Source organism: Zootermopsis nevadensis, unplaced genomic scaffold (assembly GCF_977971745.1).
Source record: "Zootermopsis nevadensis isolate Lab colony 2312 unplaced genomic scaffold, Znev_1.0 Znev_ptg000013l, whole genome shotgun sequence".
NCBI lineage: Eukaryota > Metazoa > Arthropoda > Insecta > Blattodea > Termopsidae > Zootermopsis > Zootermopsis nevadensis.
This window is the reverse complement of record NW_028259145.1, coordinates 10,544,268-10,562,031: the sequence shown is the minus strand read 5'-3', so window position 1 is coordinate 10,562,031 and position 17,764 is coordinate 10,544,268. Positions and strand designations below refer to the sequence as shown.

Here is a 17,764-nt window from a genome sequence, read left to right as displayed (position 1 = left end):
AGCTAGCCAGTTATCACAGAAAGCATCCATGCCTGGGGGAAGGAACGAATACCAGAGACTTACAGATATTTTTGTCTGTGATAGTGCTGGCGCTCTCATTCGTTTCATTAAAATTGTATTAAGCTACTAAATTGCCCGTCAAGAATGACTAGAAAATCTGAAGTAGTAAATACACAGTTATACATGTAAGATTTGAGGTTTTCACAGCGGAGAGTATGAAGATTTCTGTCTTCTGGGTTGTTGCGCTGTGTAGTCTGGTAGATTTTCAGAGGTCATACTGCCTCCGTCATCAGGGCGATGAATTCATCGCGCCCTGATGACGGAGGCAGTATGACCTCTGAAACGTTGGTAAACATCGACCAGATTACACAGCGCAACAACCCTGAAGACATAAATCTTCACAGTTATACATATTATCCCCATAAGTTCAAAATCCCTTTGTGTAATCAAGCACGAACTAATAAGCACTATGCTAAGAGATCATAAAGGATTTTGGTTATTATTCACGCATCCTTATGCTACTTAATACAAGAGTGGTTTCAGATGCAGGAATTTGGTAACTGTAATATACAAAAAGAAACCAAACAAACAGATTTAGAAATAGTTATTGTCAAAAACCCCAATACTTAATCAAAATTGTACCAACGAAGATATTAAGGGCAGATTATATTCCGAGAATTCTTGATACTATGTAGTTTTTCTTCCGGTCAGTTACCTAGAAACTCTGAAATTAAAATATGCAATACTAATATTACCTGTTGTTTGTGTGGGTGTGAATCTTGGCATTTTACATAATGGGACAAGCACAGACAGAGTATTTTTATAAAGGGTACTGTGAGGAATATTTTGACCAAAATTAATTAAGAAAATTGCAAAATAACATCCATAATTTGCATTCTTCACCAAATATTATAACGATTAACAAATCAAGTGGCATATGTGGAAAATGAGAAATGCCAACTTGGAAGATTTACACATATAGATAGGTCTTCAAAAAAAAAAAAGGGCACAAGGGTGTACATCAGAATTATATAGCTGGAGACAGGAACAATTATGACAGGCTCTTGACAACATAGTAAACCTTCATGGAAAGAAATGTCTTGACTAGCCAAGTGACTATTGGCTTCTCAGGGACTGTTTCACTGTATTGTGGTGGAGCCCAAGGGCATGGAGTGATGCATGAGCCCACCCCTTAAAATATTAGATGCATGGCACATTCCCCCTTCAAACTTTGTAAATTATGTTCAAAAGCAATGTCTGTAAGAAACATCAATATATATCACTGATTCAGGATAAAATTAAACAAAACTGAAGAGAATTATGTACAGCACAAGCATAGACATTATGGTGGTTGACAGAACTTAGTAAAAAGGCGACTGCTATGCTAGAAGTTTAGTGTTTAAACACAACTGCAAAGACAGTGGTTTTGCTGAAATTCAAATACTTGCTGCCATCCTTTATTCAAACTCTCATTAAAATTATAACAGATGGAAAGCACAATCTTACAATGTGCAGATGCCATTAATGCCAAGTTTATGTAATTCCCAAAATTTCCTTACCTTGAAAAATTTATACTTTCATCTGAAATCCTTTTAAACAGTAAATGAACATTCTTCATACTCACTGCTGTGAGAACCTCAAGTCTTACATAGTAAATGAACAATTAATGTTAGTCACTTACTTCAGTGCTCCATCTGGATGGGTGAGGATGTTGAAATTCAAAAGTGAATGATTTATCTTCATCCCTTACCTACTTCCTTCCTTTCATCTATCTCCTTCACTCCTTTGTCTTATATTCCTTTCCCAAGTCAATTCCTGTTCCCCTTTCTTTTCCATTATCCTTCTACCATTTTTAAAGATGTAAAACTTTATAAAACTATTAGGTATAAACTGCCTACTATTGCCCATAGCCTTTATTAACAAACTGTAGCACATAATTACATATACTTTAAAATATGTTCTTTAAAATTCAGTGTGTTTATATGAGGGACACAAATATTAATTTCAGTAAGTCCATGAACTTTGGGCAGAATCATTTAATCCATATGGTAGATGGATAGAACTATTTCACTGATACTACACTTTGTTGTTTTTAATGCACTTATTAATTTTATTCAGAATATCAGCTTTTCATGAACATGAATAATCTTTTATCTATAGCACTCTGCTTTCATAATTTTGACTCACATTTCAGATCAGACATGTAAGACATAAAACTTCAGGTATGAAATATAGCCAATAACTAACAATATTCCTAACAACTTCTTGCACATGTGGATGCCAACAAGTGTATGGACATTGAACCTTAATTACTAGGGATAAAAGAACATACCACATGTATGTCTACATTCTTTGTTAAATAAGTATGTAATGTTTTCAATATCACATTTGACACTTGTCAAAAATAGGACCTTTTTGTGACTTCATACTTTAAATAAACATTTTGTCACAACTTTTATTTTTAAACAATGTTACAAAATGGATACAAAAAATTAATTTCCAAAACATAAGTACTACAACATTAGCTCACCAGAATTGTACACCTCTATTTCTAAATACCCAACTATGTTCGATAAAGAAGACATCTAAAACTTGATGTGGAAACTATATCATGCCAACATCTATAGTGACAGGAAATATTTACCGATAATGATACAGTATTTGCAGACATTATTCTATGTGTGAGATTTGAAATTCCCACAGTGACAATGTTAACACTGGTCTTCTGGGCTGTAATGCCATGTAGACTTGTAGGTACATACAAACATTTCATAGATTCAGAGACAAGATGTTTCTCCAAAACACTGGTGTCTGCCTAGAAGTAAACACAGCATAACAACCTAAGACCAACAATGACATACATCTACATGCTTTCCACAGCAACATTACACCAATTTCTTTAAACTTCATGGGTATGATCTGTAGACAATTCACTAATACAAATTTGCAAACCAGTCTTGAATATGTTTAGTACAAACAGACCAAAAAAATTCACATAGAAATCTGTATACTTGTTTTAAGGGTGCTGGGCTCTGATTAAAATTCTTCTCAAACAGATAAGTACATTACTTGAAAGATAAAAACATAATATGCTATTGGCCATTTAAAGAAAACACACACAACATATAGGTTTATGCTTTAAGGTCATACTTATACTTTTGTGCCCATACGTTACACAAACAGACTTTACAATTTGACACTTCGAGCCCTAATCTTTGATAGTCACACTAGTGTATTTTTGGCAGCACACTGCCAAATATGCTATTTGATATATATAAAAAACATATGAATACACTTCAGTCCAGAGGTATCTTCCAAGTTTGAATGGATCAACCTTATTATTACCAAAGTTTGTCAACAACTCCAAAACTTAAGGTGGGATATGTTTTCCATATAGCCAATGTCATAAAAATTAATGTTATTGTCTTGTTAGGGAGTATGTGAGAATTATTTATCATATAAATACTCCCTGCATTTGCATTATTAAATTTTTCTGTATGTAGCTGAATGACTTTGCTTCTCAATAATGACTGTGTTCCATTTACTTATTTTGTTAATGTTTCTGTCCACTTTTTTATTATATCTAATACCTTCTATCAATTAACATAAATGATGATAAATGCAGTGTACTTACAAATACATATCTTTCTCAGTTTCTCCCCCTCTAACGTGGCTCACAATCCTATAAAGCATTTTCTAGATTTCTTCAGATGGATATCTTTACTGGCAAGGAAAGTAAATACATAGCAAACCCCTCACAACTCAGGTAAATACCAAATTAACATAATGATTAGCAATGGGGATAAAGCAGATTAACATCCATACCATATATGTAATTAAATCTGAAATTAAATGAATCACAATTATATGCACTACATTCAAACAATGTCAACTACAGCAAGAAATTTTAAAATATTTCATTAATAAATAACTTGTAAGACTTTCTAAAAAAATTGCAGTTCAGACAACTGCATAATGAAATTAAAGTTGGATAAATATTATTCAACACCAGAAGCAATGCACTTACAGTCATCAACACAATTCTGGGTGGAGGTGAGGTGAGGAGAGTAAAGTTCCAAGATTCTCCTGAAACGATAAGTTATTACACGAAACGTGTCTTTTATGACACCACTGAAACAATCTATGAGATGAAAGTACCTACATTCATAGCAACAGAATCATTTAAAGGAAAAAAAAATGTATCTTTATTTTACTTTGTGTCTCTGAATACCTCCACATTGGCATTTTAAATGCACAGTACAAGTTCACCTGTCACCATAAAAGCCTTCTGTATTTTGGTGTCATCAGTCAATGCAGGTTTGAACTCCATCCTCTAGATTCTTTAGTAGTCATTGTTGAAATCCGGAGTAGCCAGTTTCAACAAATTCTGAAGTGGAAAGGGATACTGTCTAAAGTATTTATTCTTGATTCAAACTAGAATAGCAGATAAGACTCCAACAGAACAAAAAGGTCTGAATGAGGACACTAAGAAACACAGGAAGTAGAATATTTTGTCACATGACAGGCTGGGAGGGCTGTTACAGAGACTTATAAATGCAATGTGTCACTGACGTAAACTACAACCACGCAGAGTACTCCTGATACAGTATGAGAGCATCCACATCCTGATTTATTTTAAAGACCTATAATATATATATATATATATATATATTTATATTTATATATATTTTTTGTAACATTTTAATATGTACACACAAATATTCTACTTTTACACACATATTCAGTCACCACAGTAATTCAGAGACTTAACATTGTAGAAGTACAACACAGATCATATTGGAATAAAATTTCATTCACTGAAAAATTTCCTATGAAATCTGAATTAACATAAATATGTACTACACAGTGATGTATTTTATAACAAAGGGATGCTAATGTCAAAGGAAATAATGTTTCAGAAGTAATTAACATTACATCCCAAGGGTTTTATTGAATACAATGCTTCTTTTATCAAGCTACAACATACAGAAGTATAATGACTTTTATCATGCCTATAGAAGTATCAAAATACATATTATGTTAAACTTAGTCAAACAGATTATAAATATATACATCACTTTCTCTATTACCTCATGATACAGATAAAATATTACAAGAGGCAACAAGACACAAAAAATAAAGGTAGAAGGTGCAACAGAAAACAAACAAACAAAAATTGGAGTTTCACAATGTGTTCAAATTCTACTGTCCGCATAATGACAATCAACAACCACACTGTCTGTATCCAAGACGTTCATATAAGTCAACAGAGACATAGTGTAGTGAGGCAGGTAAACATATGATGAGTATGCAACAAGACCAACAATCAACACAATGATACTATCTGTTCAATAGTTAAGGAACATACAATCTCTCACACCTTCTTTGTATCATATTTAGTGAAGATGGCAAAAATCTGTTCCTAATATTTAGAAAAATTGATTTGAACCAAATCAGATGGGTTGGCTTTCAAATTCACCTGTCCCTGGCAACGAAATAAAGCTAGTGAATTCAGTATAATACATAATTATATGATAGATCTCTCTCAAAATATATCATCACCATGAACTATGTAAGATTCAACTTAATTACCTGTTTAACTCTCTAGGTATAACTGGTCTGTCCTCTGAACATCTCAAATACCTTCATTCTAAAGGTTTACATTCCAGTGCTTGCACTGGTCATCATCATCGTCTGTGGTTCTACAAACCAGTATGAATTTTGGCAGCATTTTTTGGAGGTTACTGAATCTATTTAGATACTTGGTAGGACTCTTCTGACAAGTGATCAGCCTGTCACAAGACCTCTACCTGTACACAGGACATCACAACACAGAAATACATGCCTTGAGTGAGTTCAAACAAACGGTCCCAGTGTCCAGGCGCACAGGGCCCACACCTCAGACCGTGCGGCCACTGTGACCAGCCTGCTTGCTCTGGTATCAAGTCTTAACTCTGCATATATGTTGTAACCAATTCTTATAAAGCTCTATGTTTCGCTAATAATATTTCAAATAATTTTTATATGATATCTGTATCCTGTTCATGATAGTCTTGTACCATTCAACAAAGGTCAAAGAAATATTATAATATAGCTAATACTCGAAATTCAACAATATACTTATATTTTTCTGAAAATTACTTGCTTTAAAAATAAATATTTTTGTCCATTATATTATTTTTTGGAATATATTGTTTAGGTGAGACAGAGTGAAGGAGATAGACATTAATTAGTGTTATAGAGAGTGGGCCATTAATATTCATTATCAATCAGTTCCTTAAAAGTGTGATAATACAGAACAATATACTTGCATGTTATGATGATTTATTATATGCAGAATACTTTGTTTCTTAGTGATAAAATTCAGTGTCCAAACAAAATATTTAAGTGTTCATTTCTCACATATTTGCAAGCCTACGTCAATTAAAAATATATTACATCAACCAGGTTTTATAATTCTTCCCATAACACACCTGTGTTGTTAAACTTGATTTCAAACCTACAGACTCACTGGTATAATCCAAGGCTCAATAAGTTTTCAACCAAATCACCCTCACCCCCAATATGTCATGATTTTGCTCATATAAAACTAAATAAATGATAAGGTTATGAAAACAAACCTCAGTTGGTAAAACTTGACCCAGTGTTAACATATATATTCTACTTATTCGTTTCTTGGTTTCTATTTGTTAAGATCTGTAACTATCTGCATCACAAATTACTGAAATTAATGTTACCTTACACCAGTTGGCAAAAAAACTGCTGTCACTGTACTTCTGTAAATACGCAAAAGATCCAGTATCTGTAACATAACCTCCAACATATACAAAAAACTGGCAAACTTCTTCGCAAACACTCAAATTCTCTTGTCCCTTGGTACGTATGACGTATGAGTTACAAAACTGTATGTGCTTTAAAGGATACTAAGTAATTTTTTCTCCCAAGGTTCAAATATATATAAGCAGGTTATTAGTTCATATTGGAGATACCAATATGATAATATTTTCATTACTTTGTCAAACATGTCAACTTCGTACACCGTCTAAAATACGACTGAAGGAAACAAACTCAAATGCCTTGCAAGTCACGTAGTAATATTCTCCTATCAATGGTACAATACTGTGACTGACTCTGTGTGTGTGTGTGTGTGTGTGTGTGTGTACAATAACAGTGTTACCAATCATACCAAATTACCTGGCAGGTAATCGGGTATACAACGATTCTGTTTCTTGTACCTAACAAGATGCTTAACGAAGCAAAAGGAAACTAGCACCAAGGTGTTGTGGTTTTAGTCCCATCTAGAAGGATATTATAAAACTAGCATATTCCAAAGTGGTTTGTATAACGCGCTCTTTTGATGTGGGAACGATACCCGAAAGACCCCTAAAGCCTGATTCACACTAGTCAAATAACTTAAAATCTCATGTATGGCGTGCCAATGTTGGTATCACAGATAACCTTGGTATAATCTGTATAACCTACTGAACAGGAAACTCTGTTTCAAGTTTACCAGCGTTCCGCAACCTTTTCTCATCTGCGGCATCCTAATTTGTCAAAGGCACATGACGGCACAGCACAAAATTTCTCGTCATGATGATAGGGTATGAAAGTACATGTCCTGAATATGCATCAACATATGAATCCTTGCCTGTAAAAGTGCAGTCATGAAAAAACATCACATGCTGAATTAAAGTATTTATGATGAACCAGTGTGTGTGTGTGTGTGGTGTATTACGAACTCCAGTTTCCAAAGATACGATATAGCCTTTTGCCTGTCTATAACGTGTGAACATACTCGTAGCACACAGGTTGCGCAACCCTGAAGAAGACACACAATCGGGACGCAAGGGGATCTCCAGTCTTGCCGAACCTCCCTACAGCCCCACCACGAATGGCCACATTGTAGACGTCACTATACGCACACACACATCAATCTTTTGTATACGACACGAAGTACTGTTGGAGGCATATTCCAAAGCTGTGAACGCAAACACACACGTAATTATGTTTTGAGACACTAATTATATTCTATTTACGTCATTTCTTTCTTTTTTTCATTTAGTTTTTGCCGATCTCCAATTGTGCAGCCCTAGTAGACCGCCTATTGTGCCAAATAGTTAACCGGGAGCGATTAAGATATCTATTCAACATTTTACCTGATTTTAAGCAAAGGAAACAGCAACTTGACAAAAATCTGCTATTTGATTCTTCAGTTAATGAGAGAAAATAGTTTATGGCAAGTACTTCCCATCTCTTACTATAAAAGTAAAGATTACAATGCACAACGCTATAAGTGTATTTACTTTTCATGGGTATGAAATTTGGTGTTCAATTTTATTCTTGCTGCTTTGTGACGTAACTTGAATCAAGCTGCTAGGCTTTAACCGGATATGACGAGTAAAAATTCAGTATTAATAACTGGAAACTGGTACAGTACAAGGGGTCCGCAGTGGCCGTTATCTGAATCAAAATAGACCTTACGCCTATTTTTGACTAAAGAATTTTTGTTTCAGGCTTAATTTAATGCAAATCTGTCATTTATATTGACATGAACAGAAAGAATGACTGGCGAAAAACTTCCCTAAATCTTTCGCAAAATTACTTTCATAATCCATTGTTACTTACTTACTTTGACGACCCGTTCTTCAAGTGCCTAAGCACTGCGGGTCCCAACTTTTCGTTGGCTTGATCTATAGACATTCGGTAGGACTCCTTGGACGGGGGATCGGCCAGTCGCAAGGCCTCTACCTGTACACAGGACACGCGGACAAACATCCATGGCTTGAGTGGGATTCAAACCCACGGTCCCAGTGACCGCGCGGCCACTGAGACGGCAATCCATTGTTAATCACAAAGTAAACTTCTGCTAAATTAATGATCTATAAATGGACCACATCTATGAAATCTAATATTAGGCCTATTAATATAATTTACGTTGTCCATATCAAACATGAATAAAAACTACAGCAGCAGTTTTTAACTGATTGCAGGTTTATTAAACTTTTTTTTTTACATTTTAGGCAAATTTCATGTTTATTCTAACTATTCATCTGAGTTATTCAAATAAAGTAACAGAGTAAATCTACTACTTTTGGATAAAACATTTCTGCAATCTATCTAATGTTTAACGACGTAGTCTAAACTATGTGCATGCCGTCAATTATATTGTTGGTCTTTGAACGTACATTATCACCATATATTTAACATCGCAGGTTTTCAAAGGACTTGCTTAAATGCAAAAAATATTTCAATTAAGTTTGAAAGAACGTTCCTGAGTCATCTTTATTGATAAAAGGAGCCCGAAACATCTCTCTACTGCAACGTGATTCAAAGATAATTACACAGGCATTAAAGATGTAACTACTATACCAATATGACGTTACATTAACGTCGATTGGAGAGGCTTAGGCCTTTAATGTCCTGTTAGGTAGACAGCTACCAGAATTATGCCAATGGACACTTACAATACCAAGCAAACTGTGATCACGTTATCTTTGGTACAAGATTAAATTTGAAAATACATCTGTGAATTATTCTAACGTACGACGAAAATCTGCAATGTTAATTAATATTGCAGCTGGTACTCTGTCGTCAGACAGAACACTAAATAAAATAATACTCTGGTGTCATGCAAGGAGAATATATTGCTTCCGAAGAGTCTGCATGCCAGTACATTGCTGGTAGTTCTTCCTTGAACCCTGAAGCTGTCAGGTCTTCCTGTTGATTATCAACTACCGTCAAGCCGTACTGTGGATGCGGAGATGTTGTGGGCATGATACTGTAATCACTGGATCCTGGGTACACGACACTGCCCTGCAGCTGGTACGTTGAGGGTAGAGGCTCGATGTGATGAGGGTAGTAATACGGGTCCCGAGTCATATCTGGCCATGTGATTACACTGTGCTGTTGGGCGGAGAATCGGGTACTGCATGTATCTACAGTCAGGTCGGGACCTATCTCCAGCAGGGTCTGTAAATGACGGATGTACCGGATAGCCAGTCTGCAGATAAACAAAATTGAATTCCACAATGGAGCGGTGGTCTTGCTTAGTGCAGTTTTATGATTTATCGTAGGCGTAAACATACTTAGATGAAATCAGAAATACTTTAAATGCAACGAATTAACGGATGGTTTAAAATTGAGATTTGCCCCCTGCAATAAGACAGTGACACCTCTGGATTAGATGTCATTAAAATAAAATTGAAAGTCTTGATGATGCATAACATTTATTTCAAATAGATTATAATTAATCACAGTTCTAGTTACCCTCTAACACAAACATTGTAATCGTTGTGTTGGCATGTAAAATATATTATGAATTGCTCATGTGAACTTGCGCTGTTCTTGCAATCACCCACTTTTCTGGATTTAATATTTCCTCACCTAAGGGATTCGATCTTTGACAGTTTCTTCCCCGGAGGCTTGCATAATGGCAATTTCTCTCTCAGTTGGTCGAATGCTCGATTCATGTCTCGCATTCTCGTTCGCTCGCGATCGCACGCCGATTTCTTGTAGTCTGCGGATACCAACACACGTCTAAACATGATTATGATATTTTATTTTATAACGAAAGTCCTGAAAATTATTAATCAAATCTTGTTGCAATGAAATGCCATAAAACTACAATGCTTATTAACTAGGACTGGAATGCAATAAATGCGTAACATACAAAACTTTGGAATCTCGTGGAATACAATCACTGGAAAAACCTAGGGCATGTGAGAACAATATTAAAATGATCAAAAGTATTTGTGGCATATTTACTATTCCTGCTTCGTATTTCCTATAGGTACATAAAATGAGCAGTATGTGCTAAACGGTCCAAGGATCAAAACAAGCGAAACAAATAAATAGGCCTATTGTGCACCCGCAATTAATTTTACTTATTCAAAATGCACACAGAATGTCTAACTAACGCATTATGTCGCGACACGTAAATCTGGTTAACTCCCAGGTTATATAAACTCAACTTTAAGCTCTACAGATTTTCCAATATGAGTCGATTATGTCGCCCCTGATTCATATTAAGCACTATGTAATGAAGACGTAGACCAAGAGGATATAGGAGGTGTAACTCCTCTCTTCTTTGACCTCGTCACTAGACAGAGGCGACTGGTTAGCTTCACTCCCTCGCCCCTTTACCCCCATGGAGAGGCACCCGGTATCTATAGAATAGGAAGCTAAGTGGATGGGCCAGCAACCAGTCTTGATACGAAGACATAAACACGAGTTTATCATAAGAAGATTCCTGTCTTCTGGGTTGTTGCGCTGTGTAGTCTGGTCGATGTTTGCCAACGTTTCAGAGGTCATACTGCCCTGATGACGGAGGCATTATGACCTCTGAAACGTTGGTTAACATCGACCAGACTACACAGCGCAACAACCCAGAAGACAGAAATCTTCATGCTCATCGCCCTGATGACGGAGGCATTATGGCCTCTGAAACGTTGGTTAACATCGACCAGACTACACGACGCAACAACCCAGAAGACAGGAATCTTCATACTCACCGCTGTGAAAACCTCAAATCTTACACGAGTTTATAATAACTTGAGTTAAGGATTTGGAAGGAACCAGCCACCCTTATTGTAGATCTACCTATTAATCCTCATTCGCCGAAAGAAACACTGACATACAAGAAGAAAAACACGCAGGTAACCGAAAAACCGGCCGATAGTTTAATCGTAGTCGGTTACCTTCCAGAACGTTTCTCTACACCAACTTGTTGGTTACTTCAAGTAAAGAACGCCTAAATTGCTTATCATTATCATGGTTAATCAAGTTCTTCGCCAAAACGTAAATCACGTTAAAGCCGGGGACGAAATATTCATGTTAACCTTGTTGGTCTTCTACCAGACGCTACAAACCAGAAGACAGTCATCTTCGTACTCGCCGTTGTGAAAACCTCAAATCCTGCCTGTTAATCGAGCAAACACTTTGAAAAACGAAAAATAATGTCTTGCTTTCGTGATACTTCACACACTTGAATACAGCAAAACCGATAAGATGAAATGTATTGTTTGTCAGGTAGTTGAGGCTTCAACTCGTCGAATGTTTGCGCAGGAAGAGACGCCCTACACTAGACTTGAGGGAAGGAGGGACTGCATAACATTCCAAGCTTTCACGTTAGCCAGTCTTGGGATGTTAACAGTTGCATGTGTGCTGACTTTTGATATTAACTGCGTTGCATTTGTTGCACTTGTGTGACATGTTGTGACTTGTGCATCACGGATTTCCCCCCCTCCCCCTTAGGGATTTGGCCATCAATTTTGAAAAATATCCCATTTTGCCACCAGTTAAAACCAATTTGAGAAGAACACAACCTCGTTCAAGTTGAGTAGAAGCCATTCTCCACGCGGTATTGGGTAACGTCTGAATGGTGACCAGATGGCTCTCCAGAGATGCGTTGCGTTCCGTCGTCACCGCCCTCACTTCTTGCGGAACTATGATTCGTTCGGCTCCGTCGTTTCGGCCTCTGACTGCTTGCAGAGGCTGAAACTCATAACCATTTCTTGCGTCGCTGCAGGACGCAGAGAACTCGATGGCCGCTTGGAGACGGGTAGAAGCCTCTCGACGCATTACAAAGACGCTGCTATCAGCGGAAGGTGGGGACTCGTTGCTGGCATCTCCTACGGCGTCTGCCGCGATTTCTTGGAGACTTGACTGGTGATCATCACCCGACAATCCTATCACGTCCATCTGAAGACAGGCGTTTGCAAACGATATCACACTGTCGAACACCTAACTAAACAAACCTGTTCTGCACATCTGGAAGTAAAAGCGCGGTTTGAGAATGACATCAAAATGGTGCTTTAAAGCAGACATGATATTTCTTTTTGGTTTTCCAAAATACTTCCAGGCGAATGCAAATAAACTAGCTGATAGACATAATAGGTGAGGGCTATTCCTTACACGTAGGCAACCGTGCTTGTTAGACGCTAATCACGCCGCTTAGGGGTTTTCAATTCGTGGGCGACATGCGGTCAGCCTATGTATTTTCGCGGCACGCGTGTCATAAATATACATTAACATCCTGCATGATGACAACTGGTAACCGCCTGAATTAAATATTTAATCTGGAACAAATACTTAATAAAAATAACAAATCGCCTAATACAAATCAACCACGATTGGTGCATTGCCTCCTACAAGAAAGGTTCAGTGGTATGTTAGTAGGGAAATTCTATCGAATCAGTAGTCATTAAACCTGATGACGACGAATTGTCACAGCCCAGATACTACAAACGATATCTCAACCTCCTGACAATGGCACGAATTCCTTGTAGGCCTAACAACGAGAGGTGACGCGTGACATAACACAGGCTACACCACATCTTCTGTACTTTATTGTCTCTGAACACGCCTGAAAATAGCACGAGCATATCTGGGCAGAGATCACATAAATATTTATGACCTTCATTTAATTTAAATGTGAATTAAAACATACTGGTATTTTTTTTATAAAATTGTAGACTAATTCGGGCAGAAGTGTAGTATTTTATGCACTAGTTTCGTTTATAACGACCTATTTTTGAGAAATAATATATTGATAGTTATTTACTCTAAAAATATATTTCTATACGTTTCTGTAATTGAATGAAACCAATATTTTTTAATAATTCAGCACTGAAGCTAGATCAATCTTTATTGATAGAATGACCAATCCTGTCAGTAGCTCCTGTGTCATTGTTGTTTGGAGGTAGATCTTTATCGTCATCGGTTACACACTGAGAAGTATGTTGCCAACAATGCTCAGGACCATTAAGATAAAGAGTGGTAATGTGAACACACAGTATGTGATCAATCTACCGTCAACAATGGCATTTTATGGAAGACATTTACAAATTGTGGTTTACTCTCCACACGTTTTTATTGAAAACTTTCTCAATTCCTTCTCCATTGCTGTCGGTCTCAGATAGAAGTACGTACACATGGCAAACTATGGCAATATAACGAGAAAATGCAATTTCGTTACTTAACAGTAAAGGTGTCAGAGACGCGAGACCCTGGGCTGTCGCCCACCCCCTTCGTCTCCATTGCTGTGAAGTCTCCTTCTTTTACTTTACGTATTTATAAATACCGAGCAGATTCCAGTAAAGACAGCATCCTGGATTTGAATGCGGAAGCACCCAGTTTTAATCTGGTCGAATCACCGACTACGATGACTAGAATTTTCGTAGTCTTCCTTGTTTCTTCAGGTGAATTCGATATAGTCACATCCGCTTCGTGCTTATTTTTCATTCTCATTTGACTCAATATGCATTGGAAAAAGCATTATTAGCTAAGTACATTAAAATAAACAAAGCTTGAAGAATTTCTTGAGTAGTCTATATTTAAACACAGTATTATCTTACCAGATACTGACGGCTACACATTTCATCAAGCAAAACTGCAAGTTCTTCCTTGGTGATTGATAATAAGCCTATATTAGACATGTGGCTTAACTATAAAATAATGCGAAGTATACGATGAATTATAATGCTTAGACAATAGAACTGAACCTCACAAATCGAAATCCTGTACTGGACTGACTTGTGCACGACAATAGTATGAAACACAAAAGGGATTACCAACATTCGAAGAATTAACCTACATAACTTGCGTTGTACGTTTGAGTAATATTACAACGGAATTTTTCAACACTGAGATACTCAGTTTCTGACTACACATTATTGTTATGAAAAGGATAAGATTTTATTACCAACACAGTTCCTACTTTAGTGCTATATTTGAGATCGCATTTTAGTTATGTTAGTCATACAGTTCGCTAGAAGGCCCATTGAAGGAATCCAAAGTTCAAAACCAAACAACCAAATATACAACGTTTTATGTTTTAAACGAGATAGGCTTAACTTAAATTAGATCACGACCACTTCTCACAAATATTAATAAATAAATAGGAAAGTCGGTTGTGAGTATGCTAGACGAAACTGATTCATGATCGTATTATATAGTGAGCTGTGGTATTAATGGCGACGAACTAATCAAATATTCTGCATGAAGGTAATTTAAATGTGTTTATTTGCCTAGATGCAGGGTGCGTGGTGAGATTTTAGATTCTTTCGGCGGCGACTATGACTGTCTTCTGGGATGTTGCGCAGTTTAATCGAAACAGGTCGACAATTCTGATATGTTTACCGCCTTCACCTTTAGGAAGATCATGGCAGAAGACAGACATTTTTGACCTAAACCTTCTCGTCATATGTTTAAAACGAAATGTAGGCTAAATATTAAATAATAATCTTGAATTCTTCCAAAATATAACAAAATTAAAACTTCTTTATAGGTACAAATGTTAATATGTGACACGAAAACGGTGACTTTAATTTCTGTTACTTCGATCAATAAAAAGAAAGCTGCTGATTATTGTTGAAAATTAGGAGAAGTGAGAATTTTCGAACATCATGGGTGCATAGTAGACCTACCTCCTTGTGGTGCACCCTGGGCAACGTCTCTGACGGCAAAATGGTCTACAAACTTGGCAAAAAAGGGTCAAAGATGAAATTTTATGTACCTGCCATTTGACACAAATAAATAAACAATGTCTTACTAGAATGATAAACTGCCATAATTGTGAGCTCAGTTTTGAAATTACAAAGGTTCATTAGATACGGAGGCATATATTTTGTATGAAAGAGGGGCACCAAAACAGTTAATTACTTTACAAATATATAAGTACATACAAAATTTCTGAGCCTTTTTTATCCACAATTTTGACAACGAGAATGTGAATAATTTTATTGAACTCACAGTATATTTTGTGTAGCGTGTACTGTTTAATATTTTGCTATAACTTCTAAAATGTCTCATGACTTATTAATTAAAAACAACGCGAAGCTAAACTGGTTGGGCGACTTCACCATTACGTTATTAAAGTACTGTTGGGGCATAGTACTGTTATACCCCATGCTTCAGATATCTCTGACATTAATATTAAGTTGATTATATATAAAATTAATACCTCTTAATTTTAGGAGGGCAGCCAAACACCTAGTCAAAAGACGCACTATATCATCCGACGAGCGCTAACACATTTCTATATTCTACTACTATCTTAATTTTCGTTCAAAATAACAAACTATAAGCTTACATTTATTTTTTATGAATCACATACTGTAAAATGAGTCTACATCAACGATGACGATGATCAGTAAAACAAAATTTTTCGTTTCGTTGTTACAAATTTATAAAAAAAAAACCGAATTCTCCAGTTTTGAAATCGTTGCAACATGAAAATAAATTAAATTAACTTTATGACAATTAAACAGGCATCTATTATCTGCAACGTAACACATGCCTCTAATCAGTATTATAATGCAACTGAAAATTTGCACATGAAGACTTTCATTTACTGTTTTAAATCTGAAATTTATGGCAATCATTAATGTTAAAGCTTACCTGTAGTGATGGTCTATTGTTAGAACTTATTCCGTGAAATGTGAAACGAAGTTTCGTAGAACATCATCATCGTATGTTGGCCTAATTAATTGTTTCGATGCTTCATTAGATGGTGACGAGATGGAAACTGATGTGTAGCAGACCTCGCGGTGGATTACAGAAAAGTCTAGGACGTGGCGGGAGGCATGGGGAGGGTAGTATTAGTCCCAGGACACACACAGCCACCTGACCTACGTTTTATTTTCCACACAGTCTGTTCCTGAATATTTCTCTCAAACATAACACCCGGATAGGTGCTGAGTCCTAAATAGTTATCGATATATTAATTTAATTAAATGGAATATCTACGTATAATACATTTGGGAGGATAATGTTGAAATAGATCTTAAATTAGGTTGTCATGGAATGGTCTTGATGTTGAGGAACAGAAACTGACCTCATGGGAATCAAACCCCGGTTGTTCGGACCACCTGTTCATTTATTAAAGACAGAAAATACAATAACTTGTTTGAAGATGTGTGAAACTTCAAATACGTGGCGCAGACATATCTAAAATTTAAATTTGTTTCTTGAAACATTAACTAAAAAATATTTTTCACTCAGATTCACAAACAAACAATGCTGTTGACATAAATGGTACAGTCCATTATTAATTGAAACTTAATTCTCCGTAGCAGGAAGGACGTTTGAAGAGAATGCTGGAGCGAGTATTTAGTCCTACGACAAATAAACTGGGGAAAAAGAAAAAAAGTGTATAATTACTGGTGATTGAAAGACAAAGATACACTAGGAAATTTTACATAATGATAAAATACGAAATAAATAGCCTACATTTCGTTAGGGTTAATTAATAGAAACGGTAAACTTGGAAGACAATGAAATATAGGCTATAAAATGACAAGAATAACTGAAATTGTGTTAGGTTTAACTGGTTTGAACTGCCTCGCGTTTCATTCCAACAGAAAATCCTGGAAGTGATGCCACGGGCATTGGAATTTCAGTTGAACTAGCCTATATCAGGAAGTTATAGATCCATCCATTGTATTACTACATATTAGAACGTTCGCAAGCATCGATACAAGAAATTGAGTGCATTTCCTTACATCCGTAACACCTTAAAAAAGTACTTCCAGATGTAAGCTGCGAGTCTTTTAAAACAGAAGTACCTTCATTAATAAAATCTTCTGGGGATACCAGTTAGTCGCCGTGAAAGCTTTAGATTGAAATTTAATTTTGAGAGTTATTGTAGCAATATGATACCGAATAAAAACAGAAGTACGTCTACAGCCTATATTGAAGCAAACAAGCTTCAATATCAACACGTAAAAGCTCAGTAATAATTAAATGTAGTACCACAACCAATTTT

At 36.1% G+C, this 17,764-nt stretch overlaps 1 protein-coding gene and 1 long non-coding RNA gene across 3 annotated transcripts; both read right to left on the bottom strand.

The window, feature by feature from the left end:
• Positions 1 to 2,437: 2,437 nt before the first annotated feature.
• On the bottom strand, positions 2,438 to 8,626 carry LOC110830742 (uncharacterized). The gene is made up of 2 exons (XR_002543357.2): positions 6,925 to 8,626; positions 2,438 to 5,344 (listed from the first exon to the last, which is right to left on the bottom strand). It is a non-coding gene; the product is annotated as an uncharacterized LOC110830742 (long non-coding RNA).
• A 344-nt stretch (positions 8,627 to 8,970) lies between these two features.
• Positions 8,971 to 16,556, bottom strand: LOC147873893 (uncharacterized). Of its 2 annotated transcripts, none has more exons than XM_087348614.1 (4): positions 16,399 to 16,556; positions 12,324 to 12,699; positions 10,384 to 10,516; positions 8,971 to 10,000 (listed from the first exon to the last, which is right to left on the bottom strand). In XM_087348614.1, exons 2-4 carry the CDS (start codon positions 12,697 to 12,699, stop codon positions 9,604 to 9,606), a joined length of 906 nt encoding a protein of 301 aa, XP_087204740.1. In that variant the 5' UTR covers positions 16,399 to 16,556; the 3' UTR covers positions 8,971 to 9,603. The 2 variants fall into 2 exon arrangements, with proteins under 2 accessions (XP_087204740.1, XP_087204739.1); XM_087348613.1 differs by lacking the exon at positions 16,399 to 16,556 and adding an exon at positions 14,355 to 14,529.
• Positions 16,557 to 17,764: the final 1,208 nt, after the last annotated feature.